This window comes from Pteropus medius, unplaced genomic scaffold, assembly GCF_902729225.1.
Source record: "Pteropus medius unplaced genomic scaffold, Ma_sr-lr_union100, whole genome shotgun sequence".
NCBI lineage: Eukaryota > Metazoa > Chordata > Mammalia > Chiroptera > Pteropodidae > Pteropus > Pteropus medius.
In genome coordinates, this window is record NW_024349796.1 from 12430697 (window position 1) to 12447534 (window position 16838).

Below are 16838 nucleotides of genomic sequence, written 5' to 3' on the forward strand. Positions count from 1 at the left end.
CCTAGCTGGTTTTATGATGCCAACTTCACATCAGCTCTAAACAGCCCAAACCAAAAAATCAGGATGGAAACTTCATTACTCAAGCTTTATGTAAAACTGCTGCTACCTAACTTCCGGAAATAATTTTCTGAAGACTTATCCAAGTCTAAGTTGGAGGCATAGACAGAAAAAGTCCTGTTTTTAAGTGTGTGTGTGTGTGTGTGTGTGTGTGCGTGCGTGCAAGCACATGTGTGTTTTTAATGCACTCAAGATCATTTTATAATTTTATCATTTATTTCAGAATCTTAGTGCCCAGGACAGTGCCTACGCACAGTCAAGTGTTTTTGAATGAATGACCAGGAAAATGCAGTTTAATGCACTAAATTGATTACTTTAATGATTTAAAAAATTGCAAAGGAATGCATGTAATCTTTTTTGATGCAACACGAGAAGTTACTATAAGCAATCAATTTGACACCAGAGAGGTGGTTATAAAAAATACACTTCAAAAATTGATTTTAAACTAATATCTTCTAAACTTGATTTCATTAACTATCATTAAGCTATTCACCCACAACCTAATTAATGTACATAGTGAAAGTACTTAATAATACTAAACAGAAGGATAGAGACATATTTCTTAGAAACATACTATAAGGCAAATGGTAATAAACATTTAAAGATTAAAATATAATTTTTAGAATTTCAATGTCATAATAATTTAGATATTCTTGGTGTATTCAATGTATGTCAAGAATGCCAAAATTAAACTGCCAGACAATATTCTAAAATAAAAGTAGTAGCAAAGCGCCAGCTAAAAAAAAAAAAAAAAAGCCATTAAAAAATAAAAAAAACAGTAAGTATAAGCAGAAAGTGAAGAAATGGGTAGGTAATTTTAAGCCCTGGATAAAGGATAATAAAGTTAATGTTTGTCATAAGATGCTATTGAAAGTGAATGATAAGATTTTGATTTTTGACATTTCAATATTATTCTCTTAGTAAAATCTCTATGGTATTCTCAAACAAATCTATCTTATAAAAATATCTATATTGAACATATTTTTGGAATATGAAAATTCAATGTAATGCCATTACATATGAATGCAAAACAAAACATATTTGCTTCACATGGGTTTAAAGAAGTTAATTTGTGTGTGTCTGTGTTTGTGTGTAGATATATGTATATGTCTGTGTCTGTATAAAATATGATTTCTTTAATTAATTTTAAAATTATACACAATTTTATAGCCCCGTCTGAATGTGAACAAATCTTAAAGTTTCAAATACAAGTTAGTCTAAACCTAACAAAGAAAACATAGATATCCAAAATTCAATCTGACATATAGTACATACTAGAATTAGTATAATTTAAAGAGAAACATATTTTTAAATGTCACCTTTCTCTTTCCTAAATATAATATTGATAAAGTGACTCAAATGCCATAAATTCAATGCAGTGCCCAATCTGTTAAATCCATGTAGTCCTCTATAATAATTATAATTTTTTTCTTTTCTTTTTTGTTTTTTTTTTTGCTGGCTTTATTTCCTGTGCAGGTAGCACTGATAGAAAAAAAAAAGGAAGACCATAATCTCTAAGAAATTACTTATTTTACTAATCTGTGGAACACTTGCCCGGGTGAAATAGAAATTAAGTCACATAATAACACAAAAATATCCTAGAATCAACCAACCAATAATATTTTTTTAGAGTGGGAGATATGGCTTTTAGCCTGTAAGTATTTTTGCAACATTCCCCTGTATATTCTGCTTCGAGAGTCACTGCAACCACTTTTGCTCTGCTCTGTGTTCCCCCTGCTGAAAGTCTGAGGGGAGTTTTCTAAGTAAGTTTTGAGTTTATCACTTAAAAAGGAGAGAGACAGAACGAGGGCGCGATCCCTCGTATGCTTTGTCCGCACCTTGAACAGAGCCATTTGCATAGTCCACTGAACACTGTTTAGCCAACAAGGGGTACACAGGACTAGGGTGGCTTCTCTCTTCCAGTGCTGCCATTCTTTCAAAAGCAGGCACGGGTTCTGTTTTTAGTACACACTTCGGTTCAGTGTTAATCCTGTTTTATGTTGTTCACACCTGCTGCTGACTACCAGCCTGCTGATGGGCTGGGGCTCACGCTGCCCCGAGGAATCCCAGTAGCTGAGATGCTGGACAAAAGCTACTGGACAGAGCTAGAAACGAAGCCGGACCGGGGTCCAGCGTCCAGGAGAAGCAGACCCACGGGTCTTCCCTCTCATCTGCAGAGAAGGCTCCGATGTCCCAAGTTGGCCACCCAAGAATAAATGCAATCAAGTGTTCTTTTTTCAAAGAAAGACTGAACCCCGTTGGCTTAGTTATATCCCTCAGTCTTTTGTGTTTTTTGGTAAAATTAATGCCATTACAGTTAACAAAAAAGAAAAGTCATTTTAATCAGGTGTACATGCCAGTCGCTCTGGTTCCTTACCAAAAGAATCTGTACCTGAAACAAACCTTACTGTTAATTTAAAATACTTAGAGCTCACGTCTTTCCTAGAATTGTATATCCATAATGAACCGAGATACAAAATATATATTCTGCCATCAGGGGCCACTGTGTGACCAGGACAGTAACTTATATGTGAAGACGACACTCCCTCTGCCCCCATCCCTGCACTGCATGTGTCTAATAGCAAACATCAAAAGGAATGACTTCTTTTTTGATCTTAGCACCAGCGACAAATCAAATTCAGTGCCACAGACAGGATGGAAACGCACCACTCAGGGAAAAAACTCTGGCAGTGGGACCAGTTGGAGGCTTTCGCTCCATCCAAGTCCCAGGAAAGGATGTCCACCCTCCTCTCAGAAACAAGACGGAAGCCGTCGTGCACTTACCCAGAGCGAGAACAACATACCCAGTCCTGATGTGACCCCAAGTCAAGATGCACTTTGTGCTGACATTTCCAGCGGTGACACTGTAGCCCCTCCCTCACACCTAAAAGCAGAGCCAATCCCCTTCCTCTCTGGGAGCCGGACCTGCCCTCAGGTGGGCACCGAGAGCTGCTATTGGCCAGCAGGACACAGCTCCACTGTGGGCTGCACCTGTGAGTGGAAGCTCTGGAGTCATTTTATTACGTCTCCCGAAGCACCTTTCCTACCTGAGATCGCCCATAAAGCATCAGGGCTCCCCTGCCAACTTGGGGCATTCAGCACCTGCCTACCCCGCAAGGGTGAGAGATTTAATGGAGCACAGGCTTAATCTCTCGGGGGGTGGGGGGAAAGCGCTAACTAGCACATTACGGTTCTGTTAGCGAACGACAGTGCAGATGCAGCATCTCAGCGCTCGGCATGTTTTCCCCGATTTGCTTCCCAACTCTTTCCCCTTAGCACTGTGCTCTTTCTGGAGGGTTAGGACTTGAATGTGGTCCCTTGTCCGTGTGCATAATACTGTGTGCTTGGGAACTCTCTAATGATGGCAAAGAAAAAAACAGTTGTTACAAAAACGATACCATAATGTACTTGGCATAAGTGTACAGAGGATCCATGTCTCCCATAACCACCTCACGCAGCCCATCATAAAAAAAAAAAAAAAAAACAGTTGTCGCTTTCAATTTGTTTATGGAATGTGAATAGTATAGGAATAAATTTAATTATTATGTTGAATCACATGAAATCGCTGATTTTGGGCCACTTTTTGACCCACAGAAACGGCATTTTCATGGGGTCCAACCTAATATAATTAGAATCTTATCACCTCACTTTCATGCAAAAAAGCCTCGAGTTTTGTCAGAGAATGTCACGATTCCACACTTGACTTTCCTACCTATTTTCCCTCAGAAAGCCATCTCTAGTTTTGTTTTGTTCTTTTCTATTGCTATCAAAATGAGAGACTTTGCCTACGTCTATTTCAAGACTTGTACCTGTTAAGATTTTCGGTATCCGGGCCTCGTAGTCAAAATTTCATCGGAAATCAAGTTTTTCCCATGACAACATTCACGTATCCAATCAAGGGAGTGTTTACTAGAATCCTCACCTTTCTGAGAAGCAACTTGGCAATCCCAAATAAGAGCAAACGCTTCCAAGTGCCAGGACTGCACAAGAATGAGATCTGATAAAAAGAAAAAAAAAAAAACCTCTTACCCTTGAGGTCCTTCGTTAAAGGACTTGAAACACGGGCGCTTCTATTCCCCCCAATGACTGTAAGTTTGCTCAGGATGGAAAGATTTCAGTGTATCAGCAGTAGTCGCGGCTTTTAGATCAAATGATATTTAGTGTTTTGCATGGAGTATTGGAGACATGATGAATACCCTCAAATAAGAAGGCGAAAAGCAGCTGTGTGCTGAGCAGGGCGCTCTACCTGCCTGCCTACGCGCTGCCAGCACCGCCGCCAAGCACGCCCACTTCTGAAGAAAGTCAAGGCCGCCTTATTTTGACTATAATGCTTTCCTCGGGCAGGAATTTTTATTTCCGTTTGAATTTTAAACCGAGTGATGCGTTTTTTAAGTTGACAATTGACATCTTCGCAAAAGAATGAAACCTTGGAGCAACAGCTCAAAAGCAGGAAGGTTGCCCGCAGCAGTAAGTTCTTAAATTATTTTACACCTAAATGGAGCCCAGTTGTTTTTAGTTAAAAATTAATAAACCTTAAACTGATGACCTTTCTTCCACAGAAAGGCCCAGAGTTGCAAAAACAGCAAACTTTCCAATGAAATATATTTTAAGGAACTAGTGCTGAACAAAGGGCTATTTAAAGCTGAATGCTTTGTCAATTTATCAGCTGGCGAACATTCCGTTTCTGAATTCCCCATGCTGCTGAATGTATAGAACGCTGGTGCCTTGCTTCATCGAATACTATTGATTCGAGTGTGTCACAGTGATCTCATTGAGAGTAATCAATAGTAATCCAAAATCAATCAATCTGCTCCTGCACTGTCATTTATCAAATCTGAATACTCCAAATTATTTGGCATCGAATTACAAAGAGGAGAAAATGGTAGCGCTGCGAAAGTTAATGGTTTTACACTGAAGAGCAAAATCAACATCTCTCTTTTTTAAGGGGCGGTGCTTCAAAAATGGACTGTTACACGGACAAATACGTTTCCCTTCTCATTAAAGGATCCTTAAATGCGTAACGAATCTCATTCAATTCCTGAGAAACAATACTATTTCCTGTACAGGAGTCTGCTGGTTCAGCACAGAGGATATAAACTTACAGATGCACCGACTTACTTAATGACAGCACCCCAACATTTATAAGTCTGACAAGTGCCTGTCACCCCACTGCTGGAAAACAAGGAGACCCAACTGACATAGGACATAACTGCATCTTCTAACATCAGAAACGATGTTTAATAGAATTGGAGTGGAAAAAGGAATACTTAATTTCTCCAGAGAATGTACAGCATAGATGCACCTGCTTATCAAAGAAGCTGCTGTTGACGCTAAAGGTTCTTTTATCAACATATTCACCTGTAATTTAGTCAAGGTAATAAATCCTTCTATTCATTACAGCGCACTCAAAAGCACCCCTACTATTTAACTTGAATGAAAAAAGGCACGGTGTCTAAAACATTTACTTTTGCTAATGTAAAAGTGTTGGCATTTTACTTCATTCCTGATAAGCTGGTGCCAAGAGAAGTGATTATTCTTTTCTTATTCAAAGCCTATCAGCATTTCGAAAAGCTCTCTCAATCTTATCAGGTGTATGAACAGCACAGTTACTGAAAACAGTTTGTACTGCTCCTCTCTCTTTCTGCCAAGCTATCTGATCAACCCTCAGCTAACTAACTGTATTTACACGCAATCAAATGTAAGTTGGATCTTCCACACACTGTAGCTGGATTCCAGTCCGCCAAAGGTTTTTCTGCTGTGACATTAGCTTAACAAAAATGTCAGCAATGAGTACCCCAAACTGACAACAATCAAGAAAACACTATAAAAGCACTGGACTAGAATGCATAACAAACAGAAACAAAAGAAAAATAAATATGGAAAGTTGAAGGCAATCTCTTTGGAATTCATGAGGGAGGGGGATAAAATGCACTATACATGCAAACGGGGGTGAATATCATGCACTTACTTTTACCGAAGTAAATGATACCCTAGCAAAACAGATGAGTAGAACAGAAATTTTAAAAGAAAATGCTGCTGGGATTGAGGGGGTTCAGGAAAGTTTTTTTTTTGGAACTGAGCGGGCATTTCCCCCATATTTCAATGACCTCCATGTGGAGGCACAGAGGTTCTACCATGTAAGCCAAGTAAGACAACAGCATCACTGAACTTCACTGAACTTACCCGGTCAACTGAAGACAACATAGAGAGCGAGGCTGTCACATAGTGTGACCACATCCTCAGGACAGATTTTCCTGTCATTAAAACCCTCATAAATGCTCTAGACATTAAAGTTTTGTTCACTATAAGGAAATTTAAAAAATAAATAAAAAATAAATACAACTTGAGTTGTTTAACCGCATTATTTTTCTCATTCTTCAGACCTAATCAACTGGACAGTCCCCTATGAGGGTAAGAAAAAGGAATTGTTGGCCAGGCGAATGGACGGAGATGACCTGCTCTCCACTTCTCTCTATTTAAAAATGCTCACACTGGTTCATGGTCCACACAAATTGAGAGACGGACCTCATCACCTGCGGGTTGCTCTTTGGAACATGAAAGACAACAATGGCACTTCTAGCACATAAGACGGATCTGAAATTTACTTGAGCAACTGAATGACCAAGTCCTGAGCCTCGGGAAAGGACCTCTGCTTGGGCTTCTGTGCATAAGCTGTCCATCTGTCCCTCACCTCCCTTTCCCAAACGGCTAGGAGAGGACGGGAAATGGCAGCCACGTGTTCCCAGCTGAGCCCAACTCTGGACTCTGCCGAGGCCCCAGGAACAGAGAAAGACTTCCCTTAGATGTGCAGAGCAATAAGATGCATTAGCCAAGTGTGCAGTCCAGTACAATTCAGCTGATGGTTGCTCTTCCATAGTCACACTAGGATTCCGTGACTGATGAGGCGGGCCCTATGTAAGTCTACGGATAAAAGGGATGCTTCTGTCACTTCATAGGACCCAGCGCCAACTGTATACAGTCACCTTCTCATAGGAAAAAGATATGATTCTTATTGACTGTATGTATAAATCTCTCCCTTTGATCACAAGTGTAATATTCTTCTTCAAAATATCTGATCCGTTTTAATAGATTGATGGCTGAGAAGAAAGCCTTTTCAGAATATTCTTTCAACTATAGAAAGATGAATACAATTCAACATGGCCACTGTACATTTTTGGAGACGTTGAAGTACTATGATAATTTGGAATTATGGAGGTTGAAGGACAACCGATTAAACCACCTCATGTGTGAATTTTTTCTCTTAAATGGGTACCCCAGTCTATATAATTTTTCTTATAACCCATTATTTTTGCTAACTCAATGTAATTTTAGGCCTTCTTTTCAAAGCAAAATAAATTATTATAAATAGAAAATGTAACAACATATTAACTGAAAAGTATACCTTTTAAAACATTCTAACTCACATTGTGAGTATAAAAAGGAAAGTAAATATATTTATTTAATGAGTCCTTTGTTTAAATTCTCAAAAGCCATTACGGATGAGTCAAATCTCCCTAGAATAGATGAAAAAGGAATTATCGGGTACAAAGGCACCATTCTGATCATGAAGGTGGAAAAAGAATGTTCTGTGCTTCTGCCTATTTTCTATGCATAAGTTCTTGATTTACATGTTTAAATTTCTTTTTTCTTTTTTTTTTCTCGCATACCGAATAAGCCACACACACAAAAAAAGCACAGGATTATTTTCTTTCTCAGAAAATGTATTTCACGTACAACAAAAGAGATGTCCCTTGTTAAAAGTGGATTGACAATGCTCCTTCTGATACCCACGTCTTAAAGTCTTCATTTACTTCATAGATAACACTACTGAGGTTTGCCACTGCAGACTTTTTAAAAATAAATCCCATTATTACTTTCAACATAGTAGAAAGATTTGAACAAGCTTAAGTTATACTTTCTTTAAAAAAAAAAAAATAACCAACTCATTACTATATATGCTATCTATACTTCCACAGAATTTTAAAGAGAAGCCAGCAAGCATGCTGGTTTCCATTACGCTTCCAGTACCCATCAATCTCTGATATAATACGAGAATTTATTGGTAGCTTCCTCTTTATTTAGTACCATCTTAACCAACTGTTTGCGGAGAAGGTGTATGATGAAGCAAAGTCAAATTGACATGTCTGTGATACGCCTGACAGCCCTCAGTATGCCCAATATTAATTTGTTTTCTTTGGCTACGTAAGTGCTGCCAAAGCGTATTACACATAATATGTACTTCCAATCAAAATGATGAAAAGTATATATGCAATTTTGTTTCACTCAAAGCAATAGGAGAAGGCACAGAGGAATGCATATGACAAAGACTGCCTTTTATAATTAAAGTATAAATTTACTTTTAAGGTTTATTTATTTATTTATTTATTTTACAATGTAATCTAATCTTAGGTAGGCAGGCTCTCCATGAGTTTAACACCTTAAATAAGTATTTAATAGATTTTAAATGCTAAAAGCCAGTGTTTTCATTTATTATATTGTATGAAAGAATTCTGTATGTAGTTATAGGTTATATTTCTAATGGCTAGTGTTGGGTGCTGTATATCTATATTCGAATGCACTCATAGTTCTACGCCAGCATGTGGAAATGGACTTTAATTGACCAGTAAGAAGCCAATTTATATAAAGTATACCTTTTCTTTTATTGTTTTGCCTTAGTGAGTTATCTTCCAAATATACATGCATCACCAAAAATTAAAATGGCATAACATTTTAAGAAATCAAAACATAAAAGCAAGTTTCCTCTAAACACGTAAAAATGTTTTTTTTAATTACAAAGAGGATGAATGAATGTATACACACACACACCACACACACACACACACATCTAAATCTTCTCAATCCGATGGTTTTGTATAATTGACTAGAAAATACATTTGGAAAATACTCAGAAATACTGTCCAAATCAGAGAAAAAGGAACAGCTGGCACTCCTGTCAAGAAAAAGTAGAGAGGAAAGCTGTGTTTGCTAAAACTCTGAATGAAAATTGTTTTTATTAGCTGGGGTTCCCTAGACCTTAGAAAGTATAAGTCTAAAATGAACTTGAAATAAGAAAAAAGATGCCAGGTACATCCCTCACAAGGCAGAAGACTGTCACTTATCAACCTTAGATAATAAAGGGGCTAATTTAGATTTGATGGGTTGGCAGGAAAAAAACAGCAGGATTTCTTTTTAAACGCAAACATTAAATCTGGTAAAGTGTTATCCAAACAAATAAAGGTAGAAAGTGAATCTAGGAATTTAAATAAGAATACGAATTAGAACAAGGACTAGAACAGAAAGAGCATTTGGATCAGTTTTCTCTCGGCACTCGTTCAGATTTACTAAGCAAATCACAGACTTCTAAAATTACCTTTAGGAAAAAAAATCAAAAATTCCCAAATCTACTATGTACTTCATGCAACTAGAATATGTATTGATTTTCTATATTTGCGTTTAGCCAAAAAAAAAAAAAAAAAAGCCAATGACATATTTATATAGAGCAGATAAATTAAAATAATATTTTGCATTTATCTGAAAGCTGTCATGTTTATATTAAGATATATTTGTCAGGCCCAACGGTAGAAGAAAAGAATGTAGCCAAGAGCTAATTCAAAACTATTTATTGGATATGGGCCTTAAGCATCAAATTATGCATTTAATATTAGCTTATCTCCTATTTTACAAATTATTTATGATTACTAGATGTTAAATTTAGGAATGATACGAATTAAAAATTTATAAAATCGGAAACAAATTTACTTATTGGGTTCACCTACCTTCTACATAACAGTTTAAAATCAGACCAGACAGATACCTGAAATGCTGACTGAGTTTAAAATCAGACCTGATAAATACCTGAAATGCTAATTCCAGGTTAAAATCATGCTTGGAAAATTTAACTGGTGACTAACTGATTAGCAAAATACTTGAAATCCACGTTATTATATAAACATAGAGGAACACTCAGCAGCATATCTATATTCTACGTATATATACCTCTTCCCATCTCTATGCGTATTTCACACGCATACTACACACTCAAGCGCACGTGCGTGTGTTCAGTCAGCTGAAGTGGATTTTAAAGAACCTTATGGGTGTCTATTTATAATAGTATACACCATGTATATCCATATACACATGGCTATGAAAATACTAATCAATGGCAAAACATACCAAAAGCAGTAAGAAGAGCGTCAGGCGGCAGAGATGCTCGGTGTCACCCCTGCACTATCAAATACACTCGTAAATATGATTGGAGAAAGAGAACCTAAATATTTCACTGTCAGAGAATGGGGAGGACTGCAATTCATTTCTATCTCCTGTGCTTTAGGACAATGACAATTTAATACAAGGCCAGTGGATGTAAAAGAGATAAAAACTGAACAAACTGGGCCAGTGTAATCAAAGATTCTCTCCAGAGAGCTGGCTCTGGCCAGAGCTCATATGCACTTATAACAGATCAACACTGTATTGTCTCTCTTCCATGAATTCGGTATGAAGCAAAATTCAGAGTAAAGCTTATCTGCTGCATGACTTTAAAGTTCTCCTGAGGTATCGTAAACGCTCATCTTTTATTCCTAAATCCTTGATAGGTGATTCTAAGAAGTTTATTTGATACTAATTAACTGGCTTAATAGAAACCATTGCTATTAATTGCCACTTATATGACAAAGTATCAGCCCAAAGTCCGGATTTTAATTTATTTTATGAAATAACATAAACAAAACCTTCACTGCTGACAGTACTTTAGAAGTAACACAAAGAAATATTCTGTTCAGTCACCAGCCTAAAACAAATGTTGAGGAATTTGTCACAAGTGATACGGACTTGCCATTGGGCATTATGCCTACCTTCCACAAGAGCTGTCTCTTCTTTGTCTGTAGTTCTGGCAGGAGAGAGGTCTTGTGAAAGTCTGGTTAAATAGATCATAGAGAAGTTACCTGCCCTTTTTGACAAATGGCACCATGTACCTAAAATTAATTGCAAAAGTATGGCCCGGCTAATGAGATGGTCCTTATCTTTTTCCAGCACGGGAAGCACAAGTATTTTTCTGCGGCTCAATATTTTACAAAAATGCCTAAAGTATTATTAACTAAGTACAAATCTGATTAAAGGATCTCAAATTATCATAAATTCTAAGATCTAGAAAATTTGTCATTAAAACTGATTTCTTGCATTATTTTCCTTTTAAACCTTAATTTATTCTTTTTTTTTTTTTTTACTTTGAAAAGAACAAAAAAATATATATTTTTCTGGCTTTTATTAGCATTTTTTTGAAGCTGAATTACCATGCCATTCTTTATAAGATGGCACATATATATTACAGGTCAGATTAAATCAAAGAAATATATCAAAGGCCATCAATTTAGAATTAAAAAAGAAAAAGAACAATGATACCTTCTTGGGGAGAAAACACTGGAAAAATGATCATCCATGCAAGAGAATTAATGGATACCCACAAGGGCTTTGCTAATAACATGGGTTAATTACCGCTGCAACACGCTAGACTCAGTAAATAAAGCAGCAGTGCCATAAACACATTAAGATGAGAAACCGTCACTGTAAGAACCAACCAACACCATCAACCTTGCCTCTGCCCAGGGAGTGAAAAGCTGTTTTCCAGCCCTCTCTGTAAAAGGAGGATTTCTAAACTTACCACCAAATGTGCACAGAGATACATAAATACACTGACACAAAGGGCTGGTGAAACGTGGGGTGCCCATCATTTACTCACCACTCCCATTCAACCTTGATTCCCTGAACTCGGGAATACTTTTCCTGCTTACTCCAAGGAGGAAATCGTATGTTACATAATACTTACTGTCTAGCTATTTCGACTACATGTAATTTGGGGATGTGTACAATGGTTATGTAATTTTTGGAAAAACAGAATTAATCTGTTCGCGTTACTGAGGCGATGGGCAAGATTACGAGACTCTATAGCCCAAGAACACTCACCCACTAAGTGCAGCTAGTTGTCACTCCCAGCAATTTACAAAGAAATCGTCTGAAAACCCCACCTACACCACCTACCTTTAAGGCTGCAGGTGTTTTTAACAGATTTATAGAGAAGAAACAGGAAGAAAAGTAATACGAGTTCCAAGGCTGGAGTTTGAATATTCTTTCTTAGAAAAATAAATTTAAAGTGTCTCTTCATAGTTCTCAATAATATCACATCTAAAGTGGCTTAGGCAAGCTCCTATCTTTTAAAAAAAAAAAATTGCATTCCCTCTGATTTAGGCTTGCTGTTGTTGTTACTGTATACGTTTTTCCCTCCTGCCTATTTTTATCCCATATATGTCCACATTATAGTATTACTCTTGAATAGTTATGTTACAATTTACTTTAGCTTGTAACAAGGAGAGATGAGGCAGAGGAAAAATTCAAAATCTCAAAACAGAAAGAGGGGACCGTACAAAATAAAACTTGCATAGCTCCAGACAGGAATCTTAAAACCCAAATTTGTTTAGTTGTCAATGCCTGGATTTCAGTGATCAAGCTGAAATTTACTGAACTGCTCTCTCCTCGCCTTGCCTGTTTTGGAGTGTTTCAATGGCCTTTCCTTCTTCCAACAGCTGTGACAACTGTTAAAACAGTCAGTAAAATTAAGTCCGCTCTCTAATCCTGTAGTCAATGTTACATTTTAATCAGAGGTTGAAAGGGATTCATGTGATGAGCACACTCATTTAGAATGATTAGACTGACACATATGTCAAAATGAGCAGATATATTATTTTCATCTATTTATGCTATCAGTTATTACTGCTATTAAATGTGAAACAAGCTTTCAAGTATTATGTTCTTTAATGTGCTGGCACATTTCCTAAAATAAAAAAAAATACATAGTTATAGGTTAACATTTTAGAATCTCCTAATAGTGGTCTATAAATTGTACGAACCTTTTTTAACAGCCTCCGAAGCGGAAATTGTCCAATATTTTCCTCTGAAACCGCATAACTGGTTTCATTTCTATGTATACACACACGTGATGGGGTTTAACCCAGTACAATTACTATGAATATTAATAGCATGTATAAATTCTGTGGTTTATTAATTGAGACAGAGAGGCAGATGTGTTGCTTAGCATTAGATCTTTCTGTCTGTCCAGTGAACCACGTAACCATCAGAAATGCATGCAGACAATAAATCTGTATTTTTTTTAAAGATGACTTTTAATTGAGCCAAAAAGCAAAGAAAGCTAGTTTGAATCTTGCGCCAAAGCCAAAAAGACATGTGCCCTGATTTCATTTAAATGCATCTGCTTTAAGAGGCTTATCTAAACTAATTATTCAAATTAGCTATAAGAAGTTAAATTCAAGGAAACTACTTTAAAAAGAAGCCTCTAGGGGATTTTTAAAGTTTGTTTTGTTTATTTATTGAAGAGAGAAAGTTCAGAATCTGGGTGAGTTTAGATAATGTGTTCTCCCTGACGTGAAGAAGACATTTAAAACTCTCCAATGCTCCAGCCCCAGGCCCACGAACCTTCAAACTATACTTGAGTGGGCAGTCCTACCTTTGTTTATTTTTCATTTTTATTTCCACACAATTGAAGGTTGTTTCTTCGACTATTTCAAACTGGTGCAAGCACAGCCTTCTGATCTTTCGGCTCCGCCTAAGTCCATGTCTTGGCTAACATGCCCTGTGTGAGTGTGTATGTGAGTGTGTATGTGTTTGAGCATGCATACGTGTATACACACACTCACACTCATACACACGCAAGCAGCCACTCGGACTGCAAGTCACTTTCATCTCTTACTTAATTACAAAGCAATGCAATATGCAGTCACTAAGGACAGCTAGTGGACATCTACCTATAATGCACTACCTCATCTTCTAGAGTTTTAAATCTTCTTTAAAATCTGTGGAGAGAAATGTTTGCCAAGAGCACTCTTTTCGGAATTATAACAGTTGGTATTACTGTAATGTGAACGCAAGGCAATATAACTGACTCAACAGAAAGATGGACCAGCGACAGCTCCTATGATGTACTAATATTTTATCTTAACAGTGAATTGAAATTAAGTTTATGACCCACTCATTTATACAAGAATGCCTAATTTACTTCCCCCCTCCACTCGTTTCTCCCCCACCTTTAGAATGCAAATATATAGAGATCCATGTGCATAAAGATATTCATAAATATGAATTAAACTGCATGTAAGAACAAAAGTACTTTTCTATATTTTCTAGACATGATACACGAAACAAATTCACAGTCTCAACACTGTCTATTCAAGGGGAAATTTAAAAAGTCACTACTGGTTCTTCTTTAGTTTTTTTCTCCCCTTAAATATTTATAATGTGTGAAAATCTCATGTTACTTAATGGACTGATTTGTCAGTTAAGTGCTGACTTTACGCTAACCATGCAAATAACATTATTCTAGCCCCGAATTGCGAAGGGCTAGTTTTTAAGTCGTTCTCTGAAGGAGAATTAGTAAATGTACAATTTCGCCTCTAACTCTGCCCGGTAAGAAATGACAGGGTGCTGAAAATATCTGTCAAACTGCAAATACATAAGAAGCACTCAATAGTATAAATCATTTTGAATATTGTATTTTAAAACCTCTTTCCTTGGGAAAATGGGTCCTAGTAAAAGATGCATTTTAACAGTTCACTAGGCATTTGTGCCAAGTGCCTATTCTTAGCACCTGAATAAGAAGTGACTGTCACACAGCTGTTTTACTGACAGTCCCCGAGCTTTGCCTGAAAGGTAACGCTGAACCTTGGTGGCCAGAGAACAATTCTCGACTTACTGAATGAGGGGGTCTCCCTCCACACAAAAGGCACAAGACAGACACAAACAAGCCCCGTGCACACAAAACGCCCAGGGCTACCTGGATTGGTGTGCAAAGCGACATTCCGTCCACACACACACACACACACACACACACACACGACACGCACCCCCACGCCGAGTTTAAAAAGGAAAGAAAAAGGTACCTACTCTTCCTCGTAGTGCAGGGAAAAAGATTCAGGGAGGCAAAGTTCTACCGGATCCATGTGCGGCCGGCAACCATTATGCGTGCACCCCAGCTATAAATCAAAGTTTCCTTGACGCGGCACCGCGCAATTAACACACACGTCCTCCCCGCGACAAGCCCATAGGCACAGCCAGTTGGGACCAAAGCTCTCACAGGCTCCTAATCAAGGACTTAAAGCCCCGATCGGAGCTTATTAATATGAAGTAGGGCTTTACATATGCAGTCCCCCCGGCCCAGCCGCGCAGCCGATTGGGGGACCCCTGCCCAATCAGGAGGGAGGCGGCGGGGGGCGGCCCGAGCCGCAGCCGGGCAGGTAGGCAGGGCGCAGAGCCGCGAGGGGCGCGCGCGCGGACGGGGCGCGGGAGCCCGGCCGGGCCCAGGCGCGGGGTGGCGGGAGGGGGCGCGGCAGGGGGGACTCTGCTCTCCTCCCCTTTTATTTATTTATTTCCTTTTCTTCCTTCCTTCCTTTTTTCCCTCCACCCCTGGGAGGCTACGAAACAGACCTAACTAACTTAACTCTCTAAGCGCTGGAGGCACCGCTTTCCCACCTAAGCCCCGTCGTGCCCGGAGGAGAAGAACTCACGCAGACGCTCAGTTAATTTGGGGGGAAAGGATGCTGCGGAAGGTGGAGAACCGAGTCTGTCCTGCCGTTGTCCGTGCTGTTAGTCCACTGGGGGCTGCTGCTTGTTGGGCGCTGCACTTTCTCCTGCATTCGTAAGCGCGTCTTTTCCTGTTATGTTTATTATTTACTTATTTATTTATCCCCCCCCACCCCGTGATGCATACCGGACATTCTTCTAAATTGTTCGGGCGTGGGGATGGAGAGCTCGTCTCGGAGGAGGCATTCCGTGTTTCACGGCTACGGAAGAGGAACTAGTGCCCGAAGACAATTTGAGAGAATGCCTGTTTAAATTATCTGTATGTATCGCTTTACCTGCCGCCGTCTCTACCTATAGAGAAATGGACGGTGCGTAGCTTTCAAAACTGCAGGACAAATTGGCTTCTCCAGTTTCTGGAGCGGGGGGCGGGGGGGTGGGACTGAAGGCTGTAGGGTAAGTTGTACAATAAATCCATCTCAGTCCATTTTGACAAAATAAAGACTGCATTTTTTTTTGGTAGGGAGCATCACGAAGCAGAGCACTCGATGTTCTTAATCATATACTTATTTCAATACAAGCTTCCAAACTGGGAGACATAAACAAATATATAAATTTTACCCTAATCATCAACTTTCCAATAAAATGCAGTTTACATACTTGTTCTCCTACGTAACGCTCTGAATACTTTAAAAAAATCAGCTCAGAAACATTTAGGAAATCTTCACACAGTAAAGGTTAGTTTCAAACATAATAATTTATAAAACCAAGAATTCTCAGTAAAGTGTGTGTTTGTTTTAGAAATGGTATAAGAATAGAAGGGTGTTTTTCCTCCACTAGTGTATAGTATGTTTTTAGTTTCCAAATAACAAAGAGTTTTCTTAGGTGCTATTTTAAAATACAGGATTTTTTTTTACACTAGCGAATGTACTTAGAATAGATACCAGCTATTTATGGCAAAGAGATAACTGCTGCCTTATGGAGTCTGAAAGGCCCACAGTTTCGATATAATTCAGTGCCACTGCTTACCAACCTTTTGTATCATAAGTCTGACATGATATAAATAGTATAATCTTGGAGATTAAAATAAATTAATTCAGATAGTCAGCGTGTGTGAAATTCACTAAATCAGAACTCAATTCTTTTTCTCAACCCTCTCAAAATTTCTAGGCCTTAAAAAAAAATCACTAAGACAGAACAGC

At 38.3% G+C, this 16838-nt stretch overlaps 1 protein-coding gene across 15 annotated transcripts in view; it reads right to left on the bottom strand.

Moving 5' to 3' along the window:
• ESRRG (estrogen related receptor gamma) overlaps positions 1–16838 on the bottom strand; it is a 519096-nt gene that overhangs the window by 181928 nt on the left and 320330 nt on the right. The window contains exon 1 of one of the 15 annotated variants that reach the window (XM_039883373.1): positions 15624–15747. The exons of 11 other annotated variants lie outside the window; for them this stretch is intronic. Coding sequence is in view for 1 of the 4 variants with exons in the window: in XM_039883367.1 (XP_039739301.1) it covers positions 15004–15059 (56 nt within the window). In the remaining 3 variants the exon portion in view is untranslated. Of the gene's footprint in view, positions 1–3979; positions 4000–15003; positions 15216–15588; positions 15748–16838 lie in introns of those variants that run through there. 3 more of the 15 variants (XM_039883374.1, XM_039883367.1, XM_039883366.1) reach the window with 3 other exon arrangements.